This window comes from Pseudophryne corroboree, chromosome 5, assembly GCF_028390025.1.
Source record: "Pseudophryne corroboree isolate aPseCor3 chromosome 5, aPseCor3.hap2, whole genome shotgun sequence".
Taxonomy (NCBI): domain Eukaryota; kingdom Metazoa; phylum Chordata; class Amphibia; order Anura; family Myobatrachidae; genus Pseudophryne; species Pseudophryne corroboree.
Genome location: NC_086448.1, coordinates 656,224,643 through 656,241,761, shown reverse-complemented (window position 1 = coordinate 656,241,761; position 17,119 = coordinate 656,224,643). Strand labels below are relative to the sequence as shown.

General features: G+C 44.7%; 1 protein-coding gene across 1 annotated transcript in view; it reads left to right on the top strand.

Annotated features, from left to right (window-relative positions):
* Positions 1 to 17,119, top strand: part of PRKDC (protein kinase, DNA-activated, catalytic subunit) — an 836,940-nt gene that overhangs the window by 588,708 nt on the left and 231,113 nt on the right. Inside the window, exon 59 of the mRNA XM_063923695.1 lies at positions 5,146 to 5,355. Within this exon, the coding sequence (XP_063779765.1) occupies positions 5,146 to 5,355 (210 nt within the window). The remainder of the gene's footprint in view (positions 1 to 5,145; positions 5,356 to 17,119) is intronic.

Below are 17,119 nucleotides of genomic sequence, written 5' to 3'. Positions count from 1 at the left end.
TGTGTATACATATATTTATATGTGATTTTACTAGTCCAGTGCAGTTTTAATGTTTGTCTGAATTAATTTCTACATTGTAACTGTGACTGAGTGTGCCTGTAGCTGCTGTGTAGATTTAATTAGTGTATCCCACCTATTGCTATCACTGTATTCTGTACCCTGGGGTGCCTGCTGCATCTGGGTCTCATATATAGTGTTACACAGTGTATACTATTTAGTGTGCTTTACTGTGTGTTTCAGTCACATCATACTGCTTTAATCCTCTGTTTGTGTCACATAACATATAGGGGTTATTTGCAGAAATTGTTTTTGTCTGGCTATTTTGTACTGTTTAGCTCTGCGGTTACATCTACTATCATGTCTGCCACGTAGGGCGGGAAATCCGCGGATGCTTCAGCATCATGCAGGGCGTGCACAATGGTTTTCCCTGAGGGGGAAGTTATAACTGATGGTTTGTGTACTGGGTGCCACACATCTCCCAGTCAGCCCGCAGCTCCCGTAGTCACTTAGGAGCCACCTTGGCAAGCGTTCTCCAGTCATGTGGGACCTCCTGTGTCATTGCAATCACAGATTGTCACTGTAGTTAATCAACCCTGGACAGACACTCTATCTACCCAGATACAACAATTAAATCAATCTTTGGTGGTACAAAAGCCTACCTCACGCCCTGCTGGGGTCAAGAGATCATCTAAGCGAACCGCTTCCTCCTCACAATCCACTAACATCTCAGATAATTCTTCTGATGAGGATGAGGAATATACTAATCCATCAGACACTGAATCAGTTGCTTCTGATGAGGAACCTACAACTCAGGTTGATGTCGCTGACCTATCGGAGGCTATTAAGCTGATTCTACAAATTGATGATGAGGTAGATCCCACTACAGCGTCTAAGAAACCTGATAAGTTTAAACGTCAGAAGGTTGCTAAAGTAGTCTTACCGCATTCTGACCATTTAATTGACATACGTCAGGAATCCTGGTCTTCTCCGGGAAAGAAATTATCCCTGTCTAAAAAGATGCTAGCCCGTTATCCTATCCCTTCTGAGTTGAGTGACAAATGGGAGAATCCACCGCTGGTAGACTCTCATGCCGCCAGTCTTGTGGTGTCATCTACTCTGCCTGTCACCACTGTCACCTCCCTGAGGGAGCCAACGGATAAGCGTGTAGAGGAATGCCTGAAATCTCTTTACTCCCTTACCAGGGCTGTACATAGACCCACTATAGCAGCCTCCTGGGCTGCTAAAGGAATTGAAGCATGGGTTCAGGCATTGGAGGAAGAGCTACCTCAGGATATATCTGACACTGCCAGACAATATCTGTCTCATATTACCACTGCCTCCCACTATATTCACGAGGCATCCTCGGAGACAGGTGTTGTGGTAGATGCCTTGGCCACCATGTCTATAATGTCCACCGTATTCTGTGGTTGAGGTCCTGGAAGGTGGACCTGGACTCCAAAAAGATCCTGGAGGTGCTCCCTTTTAAGGGAGACATCCTTTATGGGGAGGATCTGAACAAAATTGTGTATGACTTGGCGTCTGCCAAGACTGCGTTTCTCCCAAGTACTAATCCTTCTGCTCCGAAGGCTAAGAGTACCGCTTTTCGTTCGTTTCGTCCACCAGGAAAAGTTAAGGGTCAGACGCACCAGAGACAGGCTCGTACTTTCAAAGGCACTAAGCCCAAATCTAAACAGTCCTAGGCTGCCCATCAGCCTGCTTCCAAACAGGACAAGCCCGCTGCATGAGGGGGCGGGCCTCCTCCTGTAGGATCCCTGGGTGGGAGGCCAACTTCTACAATTCGCCCAGGTCTGGTTAAAGATCACTTCAGACGCATGGGTGCGAGAAGTTGTCTCTCACGGGTACGCAATCTCTTTCAAGAGACGTCCCCCTCGCCAGTTCTGCACGATGGTTCCTCCTTCGGATCCGTTGAAAGCGCAGGCTCTACACCTGGTTGTACGATCCCTCCTGGACACAGGAGTGGTGATATCGGTACCTCTGTCCCAGATATGCAGAGGATACTATTCGACTCTGTTTCTAGTCCCAAAACCCAACGGGTCCTTCCGGCCTGTACTCCTTCTCAAATCTTTGAACAAATTTGTGAGACTGTCCAAATTCCATATGGAAACCCTGCGCTCTGTTGTGCTGGCCATGGAACCCGAGGACTATATGGTATCCCTGGACATACAGGATGCTTACCTGCATATACCTATTGCCATTTCGCATCAGCAATATCTGCTGTTTGCTATTGGCAACCTACATTATCAATTCCAGGCTCTGACTTTTGGATTAGCCACGGCCCCTCGGATTTTCACCAAGGTCATGGCCGTGATGACGGCTCTTCTCCGCCGTCAGGGTATCAGGATCCTGCCGTATCTGGACGACTCGCTCTTCCTGGCAAACTCCCAAGAGGTTCTCCTCCGTCATCTGGAACGGACGGTACAATTCCTGCAAGCCCACGGGTGGCTCATCAACTGGAAGAAGTCCTCGCTGGTCCCTGCTCGGAGCATGGTGCACCTGGGGGCACTGCTGGACACACACAGCCAAAGACTGTTTCTGTCTCCATAGAAAGTCCTGAAACTTCAGGACAGGATCAGATGCTTCCTTTTCTCGCCCACGAGTGTCGATACACTCGGCAATGCAAGTACTAGGCCTCATGGTGTCAGCTTTCGACATGGTAGAGTACACTCAATTTCATTCCCGCCCTCTGCAGAGGTAGATCCTTTCGAAGTGGGACGGCTTGCCTCATCGGATCAGGTCTCAAATGATCTCCTTGACACCGGAGGTCCATTGGTCACTGAGCTACAGGACCGACAGCTGAGCAGGGGCTATCGCTTCTTGATCACCGACTGGGTTCTACTGACTACGGACGCCAGCCTGAGGGGTAGGGGCGCGGTGCTGGAGCAGCACTCTCTCCAAGGTTGGTGGACCAAGGAGGAATCTCTCCTCCCAATGAACATTCTGGAACTGCGGGCAGTGTTCAATGCCTTGACTCTTGCCCTGCCTCTGATACAGCACAGGCCTGTTCAAGTACAATCAGACAACGCCACCACGGTGGCATACGTAAATCATCAAGGTGGCACTCGAAGCCACATGGCAATGTTGGAAGTGTCAAAAATTCCTCATTGGACAGCAATATCGGCAGTGTTCATTCCCGGAGTCCTCAGCTGGGAAGCGGACTTCCTCAGTCATCAGGACGTTCACGCCGGAGAGTGGAGTCTTCATCCGGAAATCTTTCAACTCCTAGTGGACAAGTGGGGCCTGATGTGGACCTGATGGCGTCTCGACACAATCACAAGGTTCCGATCTTCGGATCAAGGGATCCTCAAGCAGCGTTCGTGGGCACACTGGCAATTCCATGGAACTTTCGGCTGCCATACGTGTTCCCTCCAGTGTCACTCCTGCCCAGGGTACTATGAAAGTTCAAGCAAGAAGGAGGAATACTACTACTACTCCAGCTTGGCCCAGACGGCATTGGATCTCAGACCTGCAGGGTTTCTCGATAGAGCGTCCTCTGCCTTTCGCAACGCCCAAGACCTCCTCGGTCAGAGCCCTTGTGTCTACCCAGACCTGGCCAGGCTGGCTTTGACAGCGTGGCTCTTGAAGCTTCACTCCTGAGGGTCAAAGGATTCTCAGAGGTGGTTCTCCAAACTGTGCTGAAGGCCCGCAAACCGGCTTCTGCACGGATTTATTATAGGGTCTGGAATTCTTACTTCACCTGGTGTGCTACTAAGAATTATGAAGCATACAAAGTCAGAACTGCCAGACTTTTGGCTTTTCTGCAACAAGGTCTAGACTTAGGCCTTCGTCGGGCCTCTCTCAAGGTTCATATTTCTGCCTTGTCTGTGTGGTTTCAGAGAAACATTGCGTCTATTCATGACGTTCATACTTTCACTCAGGGTGTTTTACGGATTCAGCCTCCCTATGTCCCTCCTGTGGCTCCATGGGATCAGTCTGTTGTATTGAATGCCCTACAAGAGTCTCCATTTGAACCTCTTGCGTCTGTGGACCTTAAATATCTTACGCTTAAGGTCGTGTTTCTGCTGGCTATTGCCTCTGCTAGGAGGGTGTCTGACTTAGGTGTTTTGTCCTGTCGTTCACCCTTTCTGATTTTTCACCGTGACCATGTAGTTCTTAGAACTCGCCCCGGTTATTTACCTAAGGTGGTGTCATCTTTCCATCTTAACCAGGAGATTGTGGTTTCGGCTTTTATCTCTTCTGGTTTGTCCTCCAAAGAGTGGAATTTGGATGTGGTACAGGCTCTCCACATTTACGTGGAGAGGACTGCCTCTCTCAGGAGATCGGATACCCTTTTTGTTCTTTTTGTGTTTTCGCAAACGTGGATGGCCTGCGAATAGGCAAACATTGGCCAGATTACAATGGTGATTGCACAAGCATTTGCACAGGCTGATCTTCTGGCTCCTGCTGCTATTAAAGCCATTCTACTCAGTCGGTTGGACCTTCTTGGGCGGCCCGCCGAGGCGCGTCCGCATGAACAATTGTGCAAGGCGGCTATGTGGTCCTCAGTGAACACGTTCATTAGGTCCTCTGCTTTTGATACTTCCGCCTCCCAGGATGCTTCCTTTGGACGCCGGGTTCTTGTGCCCGCTACGGTGCATCCCCTCCCATAAGGAACTGCTTTAGGACATCCCTGATGTATTCCCTGTGGAACACAGTGTACTCCGCTGCAGAAAAGGAGATTTATGGTAGACTTACCATTGTTAAATCTCTTTCTGCGAGGTACACTGGATTCCACATGGCGCCCACCCTGACGCACCTAGCTTCTTTGGGTTTGTATGGCATTAGCCGCTGGTCCCTTCTCCTGTTGTGAGAATGTGGTTCTATGTGACTAACATCTGCCGTCTCTTTTACTTGCTACTGCATTGGACTGGTTAACGAAACTGAGCTCCAGTGTCCAGAGTAAGGGTTATAGAGGAGGCGGTGCAAGGCATCCTGGGAACAGTCAAAGCTTTAGCCTGTTGGTGCCTCGGATCAAGATCTAACTCTTCACCCCGATGTATTCCCTGTGGAACCCAGTGTACCTCGCAGAAAGAGCTTTAACTATGGTAAGTCTACCATATATCTCCTTTTCTATAGAGCAACTACTGTATATACCTAATATTTTATTATTACTTTCTACACAATTAGGTGGCAGAAATTCTTTTAACTGGCTGACTGGAAGCAGCATTGATACAATGGGAGATTATACTGTTGACTCTTCCTCTGAATCCATGTCCTCAACATTGTTGTTTACAAGTAAGAAGAGTGAAAAAGCACGCAGGGGCCCATTCAAGCCTTTGGGGCCAAATTTTGGAAAACAGAGATTGGGGTTTCCTGCAGATGAAACTGACAGCAAAGGTGAGAAAGCTGCAATTTGGTATTCTGCCCTACATAACATAGCTATACTGTAACTTATGTACACATTATTGTTAACCTTTGTGTTACTTTCCAAAACAAGGGTTTTGCCTATTAACCAAGGTAATCTTTCTCACAAAAAAAAAACAACGAAAAACTAACAGGCTTTTTTCAAAATTTTTGCCCGATTGTCTTTATCAGGCTGTCCAGTTTAGCCCATTTTTTTACGAGAAAAATTACCCTTTTTCGCATGAAAACACCTAAAATGTGCTAAAAGCTGCGGACCTATGTGTTTTCATGGCCGAGATCGCTGAAAAAAATGCTTACTTATCGGCGATTTGGCAGGCAAAGCCAAATCCGTAATAAGTGCCGGCATCAGGTTCTAATAGGATTGCCCCCGGACGAGTCAATTAGCTGCTGTAAATTACCACGGCTAATTGGATACCGCCCAATATATAACTAGTTCTCAATCTTTCCTGTTAATGAGACTGTATTGTAGTCATATGGTTACATGGTACCCTTTTTGCTTTGAGGCATTTTGCAGCCAAGGCAGCCACAGTGCCTGAGATGATTTGTCTGTGGTTTCTGGGTTTGTCTCTTCCACACTGCCATTTAAAAAAAAAAAAATTTAAGAATTTCCTGAATCCTAGAACAAATAAAGTTATCAGAAAGGAATAAATAAAACTATATTACACAGTATAAGAACAAAATAATCAATATGTACAATCTGTCTGGTTTGATCAAAAATCAATATTACTTCACAAAAACAGTAATACAGGTTGAGTATCCCATATCCAAATATTCCGAAATACGGAATATTCCGAAATACGGACTTTTTTGAGTGAGAGTGAGATAGTGAAATCTTTGTTTTTTGATGGCTCAATGTACACAAACTTTGCTTAATACACAAAGTTATTAAAAATATTGTATTAAATGACCTTCAGACTGTGTATAAGTTGTATATGAAACATAAATGAATTTTGTGAATGTAGACACACTTTGTTTAATGCACAAAGTTATAAAAAATATTGGCTAAAATTACCTTCAGGCTGTGTGTGTATATGGTGTATATGAAACATAAATGCATTCTGTGCTTAGATTTAGGTCCCATCACCATGATATCTCATTATGGTAGGCAATTATTCCAAAATACGGAAAAATCCCATATCCAAAATACCTCTGGTCCCAAGCATTATGGATAAGGGAGACTCAACCTGTAATACAAATCAGAAATTTAAACTGCAACATTCCCTGGAAACCTAACAAAGACCTACTGTATGTAGTAACCAGTCTGTACTCTATGGCTACAGTTTATGGTTCTTTAGCAGTACAAGTTTCCCATTCAGAACCACTGGATAAATGTGCTGACAGTGCTGTTGTAATCCCCAATGGAAAGAATATGATGGAACTATCATATACGAGCTCCTGTATACAAGCTGTGTCAGATCTTAAATTAGAATCTGGTTTCCATTTTATGTAGCATCTCTAAATGCCAGAACCTGAACACTGTGAATGGCAATACCTATGTGATACAGCCAGCAGATGGCTCATCCAGCCAGAGGTGGGCGCAGAGCGATACAGCCAGAGGTGGGCGCAGAGCGATACAGCCAGAGGTGGGCGCAGAGCGATACAGCCAGAGGTGGGCGCAGAGCGATATAGCCAGAGGTGGGCGCAGATCCTGTCGTGGCTCTAAACATGTATGTAGCGGTTCTGGGAAAATATGCAGATGTCACAGCCACAGGGGTTTGTACAGGGACCACCACTGGCAGAGTCTCTAATCTGTTGTTTACATGCAACAATGCACATCTTTCGTTTACAACTGTGTATGAAGACACAGCATACAGAGACCAGGGTCGGTAACCGAAATCTTGGGGCACCGTACAGTGATTTCTTTGGGGCCACCTCAGATTATATATATATATATATATATATATACATACATACATACACACACACACACACACACACACACACACACACACACACACACACATATTTAAAGGGCAACGGAATTTGCGCTATATAAGTAACTGTTAATTAATATATATATATCTCCATCATCCCCCCCACACACCACATTCTGTGTCTCCCTCTCTCCTTCCTCCCATAAAACCCACAATCTCTCGCTAATGACTCCATGCTGCATTCCCGGCTCCCCCAACCCATCCCGAAGCCATGTGTTCCCACACTGATCCACTTAGGGTTTCCACCTCATCCCTTTAATTCTGAACACATTTTAATTACACAGGTTCTGTGGCTGGCTGACTCCAAGACTCCATTTCACCTGGTTTTAATGAGCCACAGAACCTGGGTAATTAATGTGTCCAGAATTAAAAGGATGAGGTGGCAACCCTAGATCCACTTTTACCCAAGGGAGAGACCCACCAGTGCTGCATTCCTCAGATCCGAATACTGCACAGGAGACCCTATCAGAAGAGGCTGGTGCAGGGCACGGGAATCCTGGCCAGTGGAGCTGCTGCCATATCTCGTAACTGCCTGCAACAGAGGGTATCCGGATGATAGTTAGTGTTTAACATGGTTTAGACAGACATTAGGTCGACATGGTCAAAAGGTAGACATAAAAATGGTTGACATAAAAAAGGTGGACACAGGTGTTTTTTTTTTTTTTTTTTTACATGTATTTGGACTTTTTCATACCTTATCTATCCATGTCGGCATAGAGTTGGTTATAAACCTTGTGGCAAGCTCGAGCCCGAAGTGAGCTCTGCGAGGGAAGTCCTTTCTACAATTGGGGGTCCCAGATAACAAAACTATCCACACAAACCCCAAAAATGCAAAAAAAATGCTGTCTACCTTTTTTTTATGTCGACCAATTTCATGTCGACCTTTTGACCCTTTCTGCCTTTTGACCCCATTGACCCTTTGTATTGTCTACTTTTTTCTTGTCGACCTTTTCGCCCTGTCGACCTTTTGACTGTCTAACGTGGTGTCTATCTATTGACTGTCTAACTAGACACCGTCTATCTGTTATACCACACCTGCAACAGAGCAGGACCCGGAAGATAGTCACTGTGTGTGAGAGGCTCCTGTCACTCTGAGGCTGTGGTCACCACCTACAGCTCTCTGCCTTATTTGTACAAGACAGCTCAGCATATGCTTAGGGCCCCTCTGATTCTTGAGGTCTGGTACAGTTGTCCTCTTTGACCCTCCTCCTCCTGCTGCTGTCCCTGACAGAGACACGTACCCAAAATGGTCCCGACACACCTGCGTTTGAGTCCCCACTCCCTGTTATCTTCCACAGATGCTTACTGTCAATCACTCTGCCTCCAAATGCTCACGGCGACCGCTGTCAGTAATAAAAATTTCTGCACGTGCAGTTCAACTTGACACATGTACAGTACAAGAAATCCACGAACATCAGCAATGCATCCACCTCAAAACTGTTGTTTATGTCCAGCACTCACATCCATCTTCTGGCATCTTGCCCAGTGCCTTTCCTTTAATGATGATACATATATACATCTAACTTGGATGGTACTCCAGATGCAGAAGAAAAACTCAGAACAACACCATGGGTGTGTGTCAGCGTTTCAGGGTACAAACCCTTTTATCAAGACACCTGAATATCACAATGACATACATTATATAGATCACCTTGTGCTCCACCACAGCTCTCAGCGGAGACCCGATCATATCTTTGTGTGCGCTGATGTGCTGGAGTCTTGGGCAACTCCATTGGGCGTAGCCAAACACCATGTGTACCCCCACCATGGTAACAGGCATATACAGATGTGTCCACGGACATCTAGCCTCCCTGCAGATTAAACAGTCCTTCTAGTCACGCCATGCTGTGGTGTTACTTGGTAACGCTAATTGTGTTTCTGGGTGACTTTTCCCATTAAAATGTGTCTTTTTCTCAAAACAATATTTGGCCATGTCCCCTGCAGTTATTGTGCTTCAGCTCACACAATAACATCATTGGATTTCCGTCAGGAGCCGCAACGTTGTATGGGTGAGCACAAGATGAATCTATATAATGTATGTCATTTTGATAGTCACGTCTTGATAAAAGGGTTTGTGCCCTGAAATGTTGACACATGCCCATGGTGGTGGTCTAAGTTTTTCTACTGCATCTGGACTAGAGTGCCATCCAAGTTATCTATCCATCTATCTATCTATCCACATATGGAAAACCTAGCCCTCTCCCCATCTATTCTACCTAATCAGACCATGATGGTTTCCACTATAACTGGGGCGATTAACAGGGTTACTGCATCAAGAGGGCCTATAGCAGGGGACTTTAACTAATTGTCACAGATTACTATCAAGATTCTATATACTCATATAGTTACAGTAATACAGAGGTCAGCCAGTAGATGTGCTGCGTATTGTAGCTTGTTGGATGATGGATAGTCTTTCATACTGATAAAGCTAAATATTTATCGTGTATATAACCCTTTATGAGGTCTAAGAACACTGTACGCTAGCTACGTAAGAAGTACCGTAAGGGTACGCAAGTTGCGTAACGATCGCTCAGCCGTAGGCGAGACGCTCAAGCGTCGCGTTCGCTCACGGCCCAGAGATCACAGGCAGGCACGCTATTGGCCGCTGACTAACGTAATGTTTCGCTATGACGTAGCGGACGCTCGAGACCACAAGAAGATCACCAGCAGCGCAGACGCTCACAACGTTAAACCTTTATATCTATACCTTTAACAATGAGATACACAGTATACCTTAGTGTAGAGACAGGGTGTAAGTGCAACCTGGTGTAACCTGATTAACTACAAAGCTGTTTGAGCGTCACCGACGCTCAGAGAATACTTAACACTATAAGAAATACACAGATACCTGGGTTTAGGGTCCAAAGCCTATTATATGTATTATGACTATTATACTTGCAAAAAGAAGCACAGTACAAATGATACACTACAATATAACATAAACCAACTAACCAGATAACTACACAGGAAATACAATACAATACAATTCAAGTCTAATCAAGGGAAAATACGAGAGAAAGAGAAGAGAGGGAGAGAGAGAGAAATGGCTCACAGTAAGAAAATATGATTACGGAGAAAACTTACGCACAAGGGGAAACGATCGCATGCGCCTCGATATCCAGCTCCCGATTATCAGCAATGAGAACCGTTGAAGAGAGTGAAGTTGGATATGGTCGGCCTGCTATTTATGCCCCACACACAATACAATTCAATGGTCCCTACAATCTCATTGTTCATTGGACACAGGAATTCGGCTTCGCATTATAACAAAAGGTCATAGGTTGATTCATACAGGTGGGCTGTGACTATTTCCAACTGCTCAGGTGGGAGGGAAACTGGGTTTCCCGCCGCATGGGTAATAAAGTGCAAATAAAGTAAATGTTCATAAACTTCTTATGTCCATAACTATTCGCACGAGCGATTGATCTGCTTCAAACCAACACCGGAATATTTCTAATTAAATATTCTTCCGATGGATACTAAACACCACTGTATTACTCCTATCTGACCCTTCGTATCAAACAAAGAGGGATTCCTCTGTTCATGAACATTCTATATTAACCAAACTTCCAGAATCTATCAAAGGGACCATGATCTACAAAATACATTATTAGTGAAAATATGTAATGATTGAGTCGCACGCTATGATCGCATAAACTCTACCGTAAATACGCATACCATGCGCCTGCGGGTGCCCGCGACTGTGAGTATGCGCACGTACGGGAGAGCGTACGCATGCGCAGCACGGACCTGTGTGAGGTGCAAATATGGTAGTGTGCATAGAGATATTTTTCTGACTTTGACAGTCCACCCTTTGGCAGTCAATAATAACTGCCACTTCCTGAAAACATTTCAAAAGGAGAAAAATATATGTCAGGGGTTAATTCATTTCCATGGTTGGGTAAGGGAGGAGAGAGGAGTAGGTGGGAAGAGGGTATGACCTAGTGAGATAGCAGAAGCATGTGTGTATGAGTCCATGTTTGGGGGGTCATGTATCATCGTGCCGTACGTGTTGTAAATCAAGCTTCGAGGTATTGCGAAGTATACATTTGAATTCCTTCTTATCCCGTGGTACAGGTCTGTGGATGGGCTGTCAAACTTTACCGAGCTCTTTTCGGATTTTGAACAAAATGGGGAGCACATTTTAGTTGATGATACATGAATGGGGGAATATGTGATTGCTGATATCTGTGCCTGTATTCCCTATACTATGTGTGTCATTACCTGAGGGTTGTAGAAATGAAGAAAAGACATAATTACGGTAAATGCGGTGGTATTCTATGTCAGGTTAATGTACATCTGTCAGTTGAAGTTTTGTTCGGTATCAGTTGAAAGTCGTCTTCTTTGCGCTGTTTTGCTCATTAAGCGTGAGCAATAAGCTTTGTCAATGCCATTAGATTTACAAAAAAAATGTTGGGCTAGCGTAATTTTAAGAATTCTAGGGAAACTGGGGATCCATGGCAAAGTTCATCAAGTGTCCATATCTCAAGTGGTCAAAACTTCTTCTTTGGTCTATCCGTTGTCTGTATAGCGTCTCATCAACTTCCTCGTCCAAGGGGGTCTTGTTATCTTGGAGAAAAACCAGAAAAACAGGTGAAAGAAACGGACCGTAGAAATCGCATTTTCATCACATCATTGTTTCTATCGTTGGGTCGTAAATCAAATCCAGGTTAATTACAGTTTCCTCACTCCTCAAACTCATCACTCTGGTACTTTGTTTGCACCTCATTAAAGCCTGCCCGCATCTAAATATCAATCCAATCGATATAACGACACCTAAGATACCTAGTAGAAACTTCCCAACATCCATTATGACTCCTTGAGCCCAGTCTCCTAAACCAGAGAACCAATTTCGCGGGTTCAACCATGACACCCAACCAGTCAGCTCATTACCTACAGCAGCAAGAGTGAGATTGTGTTTTCGACGAAATTCCCACTTTAATTGGAGAATATCGTCCATCTTTTGGTCTATGACCTCTACCGGATCCTCGGTGCTATTCGTGATATACGTGCAACACTTCACGCCGTACTGTGTTGCTAATGTAACACAATATCCGCCTGTCACTGCTGTGAGGTAATTAAGAACCATTCTATGCTGTACCAGTTCTGTTTTATAAGCTTGAAGTTCTCTTCCAGTGTATCTAAACGTGTCATCATACATTTCAGTGATATTATCTAACAAATTGGCGAGTGCGGAAATGTATCTATAATTCATCACTCCTCGAGCGGTGCGAGTGAAATCTAACGCCACCAGAACCTGAATCCCGGTGGATTCATGGATCAGATCAGAGGCCGGATGCTCTAACCTTTCTGACAGTTGTCTTTTAACGAGGTGCTCGTAATGAGTGTGAGTATAAGGAGCTTGGGCACCACGGTGTATGTCCTTCACTTTATCATGTGCTACAGTCACCACTTCAGGCAATACTCTTCCAATATAACACAATCCTTCAGAGTTTGGGGCAAGCCACTTGTACGCCTTTCTCCCGCATATGAAATATGCATCATCGGGGAGAACATATGGGACGGAGAAAGACATTACCATATTACACACCTTCCAGGTGAAATCTCCTAGCCCTAATTCTTCCATCTGCTTAATGCACGTATCAGGTTGTACGATATGTGCACAGTATCCTGGTGATACTTCTCCAACTCTAGTAATCCTATTTCCTAAGGTGTATCTATACCGGAAAGATTTTCCTCTACTGGCTATGTGGCGTACAAGCTCTGTATCTGTAGGCATTCTATCTGCTCTATGTGAAAAGGTCATGGTGTGGTTACTCCATGATACTTCCCAATTTCCCGGCTTTCTGGGATTGGAGATGTTAAAACATAATAGGGACCTATCCACGTGGTATTGGTGGAGCTTCAAACTAGGAGGGCTGGAGATATTAAACCTCCGGTCCACCGGTCTCCCACCCTTTAGCTCAAGTACCTCCCCTATCGTTAAAGGAAATGGTACTAGCCCTGATTTGCTATGACCCTGAGGTACTTGAGAGCATACCCAACAATCTGTTTTGTTTAATACGTTACCCACTAAGGAGTGATAGTCACTCAATGGATGCCGGTCCATATGGATATTAAAACTGGATTGGCATTTCTTAATGCACCCATCTTCAATGACATTGTTACAGAGCCTACAGATACAGTTTTCTTCAGCTAACAATCCGTCAAAACGTTTGCAAATAACAAGGTTGTTAGATCGTGCCCGGTACTCGCCTTTGCTTGGTGATTGGGTTGCTATTGGAAATTTACACCTCCGTCTCAGTCATCAGGACCTTTCTGGATCCTTTCTCGACCTCACTGGTACTCTCACCGAAACAGACTGCTCTGGTCAACATCATGGTTAACGGGAAAATCCATATCACAGTCTCTTGGGGCAAGTCCATCTTACAGGAGGAGAAAAGAAGAATTTTGTAAAGGGGGTATAAGAAAACAATTTGAGGGGGGAGAGAACTTGTTACGATAATAAGTTCTCTCGTCTTGTTCTTCTTGTTCTGCTGTCCTCTCAAAGGTGCTGTCTCTCAGTCTTCCAAACGAACATTCTGGTGATGCAATATTCCTTCCCCATCAGCGATCTTTCTGTAAGGAGCAAAAATCTGGCATTACCATTGGTCCAACTGAGGGGTGACATACCATCTTTAAACCATGAAAACATGAGTGAGAAGAGAGAGAAAATAAAAAACAAAAGAGGTAGAGAACAATTCATGTGCATATATTCATTACATAACTCGACAATAACCATCAATAAGAGAAGAGAAACAAAGCATTTTTAAACATTGTCAACATTAAGAAAACATTGTTAGCATTAGAAAAACATTGTCAGACTTATTAGGCTGTCATATCTACGTGTCTAATGGTCTCCTTGAGCAGTCCCTCCCCACCAGCACCTGCATTACTCCACTGTCTGTATCTGGCCAGAAATACATTGTGGCGGATAGGTCATGCTGGGGTTTGGTAGACTTCTGCAAGGACCAAGTGGATATGCAATGTGTGAATTCTTACCAATAATCGTCAAAGATGGGGGTAGAGAGAGAGAGAGAAAAACATTTTTCTTCACAAATACATTTACAACGTTTCACCTGGTCATTCCTGTGTCTTCAGTGAATGACCTCCCAATTTATTAACCGTTACCTCAGGCTTACCGTCAGTCTTAATGATCACCTTCCCTGCCTATGTGATCCCTGATTATAATTGTGTGTGTTTTAATTTTGCTCATTTCTTGGTCTAGGGGGTCTAACTTTATGTGGGTTATTACAGTTGCTGGCATAATGCCCTTCTCTTCTACAATGGTAACAAACCCTTGGCTTTCTCCATGTGCTAGGGGCCTGGGGTTCCGGTCGACTTGATGCATCCTCTAGTGCTTGGATGTTCAGTGCCATCAACCGCTTTCCCTGTACCTCCCTGCTTCCTTGGATATTCTGGTTATGTTGTTGTCTAGGGGGTGCATGTACCTTGTGTGTGCTTCTAGACCTGCAATCTCTTGCATAATGACCTTCCTCCTGGCAGTTATAACAGACTTTCATATTTGAATTTTTCGCAGTGGTGTGGGGCTTTTGTTGAGTTGGTCTTGTGGTTAGGGCCTGTATACTTGTTGCTATTTGTTACTTAGCGACTCTCTGTATCTGGTGATGTTCTGATCATGACTAATGATGACCTCCCTTAATGCGTCCACCGAGATATCTTTCCAGTCTGGGTTGGTGGTCTGTACCCTTGTACTTAATTCATCCTTTAAACCATTCATTAGCACATATACTGCTGCTTCTCTGTGCGGTGTGCTTGTTTCAATGTTTTCTATACCCGTATACCTAGTCAGGTCCTGCAATGCCCGGTGGAAATAATTGGAAGTACTTTCCCTTTCGTTTTGTCTTATGGAGAAAATTTTGTTCCACTCGACAATGGCTGGGAAATGTACTTCCAATTGTCGGTTGATCTGCTTAATACATTCCTGATTGTGTTCCTCCGTCCAAGGTACCTCCGTGTCTAATTTACAATCAGCAATAAATTTCGCAGGGTCAACACTGGAGGGCAAACATACCCTCAGCACTATCCGCCAATCTTTGTTGGTGGGTTCTGTGGAGTTTCCTAGTTCTTTAATAAATTTTTTTGCAGGCTACTAGATCTTTCCTAGGATCAGGGAATTCAGACATAATTGATCCCAATTCGGTCCGGGACCAAAGACAGCGCATTGCACTGTCCTTGACGGGAATGATTCCCTGATCGTCAGTCTTCCCATTGGGGACTGCAATCACCCTGACCGGGTCGAACTCAGCTACATCATCTGGTGTTGGTTTTACAATATGTGGTTCATCTGTTGGTGCGTGATATAAAACATTGTACGTACCTGTGGACACGACCTCACCTGACCCTCCGTTAGGGGGTTTGATTATTGCCTTTACCGATTTGATCGTGTCCACCTGGATGTCTTGTAGGATGGCTTCTGGAAGAGGTGCCGACATTGTTCTGGGCTCACTTTCTTGTTTGTATTCCTGAGGGAAGTTTGACATGGGGTGCAACTTGCATAGGTTAATAGTTGTACATTCAACAACATTACAATAATCATTGTTACATTTATTACACTTATTCTTATAATCTATACTACAGTTGCTAAGAGCGTTTTTATTGTTCAACCTTGTGCTTCTCTCCGCAACCACAACCCTCCCTGTTGCCATGTCTCTCCTCTCAAGATAAGAGTCGGAAAAGTCAATTAAATCTCTTTGTAATTCACTTTCCTGTTGCCATAACTGCAAATAATCATAATGTTTGATTTGTCTCTTTGTTGATTTTATGAGACATATCCTCCTCCTTAAATTTTGTAACACCTCTGGGCTGAAGCTACCTATTCTTGGGAATTTCTCCCGGTCTTGTACCGTCATTCTCTCCCATTCATCACATAAAACCTCTGTGTGACTTCCATATTTTTCACACATGATATACCTGGCCGACCCAATTGGTCGGACCACTGAATCAACCCGAACCGAGGTTGATCGCCCCCTACCTGAACAACTGGCCCCCATAACTCTGCAGGCGTTGCTTACTCTACCTCTGATCTCTATATCAAGGTCTTCAGCGAACCCTTACAGAAAACCAGATTGTTCACAATAGGCCGACGGTGGCGGTTTACCGAGTACCCCACTCACTCGCCCACGCCGACCAATACGACCTGATCACACCGATATGGTGCTGGCGTACTCGACACAGGGCACCTATAAAAACCTTCTGTTTACTGGAACATGCGAGGGTTATCCGCAGAACACTTACTCTTTCCAGTAAAGGTGGGGTTGTTAGATAGTTCCTGAGTGACCAGCGAACTTCCCTTAAAATAAAAAAAATTACACAAATCACGTTAGAGTGTACAGATAGCGTTTGTGACCCCTTTACTCTAATGGTACTAGGTCAGATTACTAACTACTGTACACAATTACGTGCGGTCCAGTCGTTCAGTACACAAACAACTAAGCTTGTGTACGGAAAGACCAATGGAATCGAAACTTACGACTGCGAATTCCTTCAGCCAGAGCTTGTACGGCCTATATGGGTCTTGCACCAACCCTTCTCGGTGTTGTGCCTCTGAACTGTATAGCGGACTTCCCTGTTAACTGTACCTGGACCTCCTGGTCTGTTATGACCTCCTGGTCTTGTTCTGTACGACCTCCTGGTCTGACCTCCTGGTCTTGTTCTATACTGGTCCGCTATACTCTAATGCTCAAATATTATGTTTAACCAAGGATGCCTCCCTAGCCACCGTGCACGTCACTTACACGCGTGTACCTCACGAGTACTCGACTTTTCTTGTGGTTCAACCT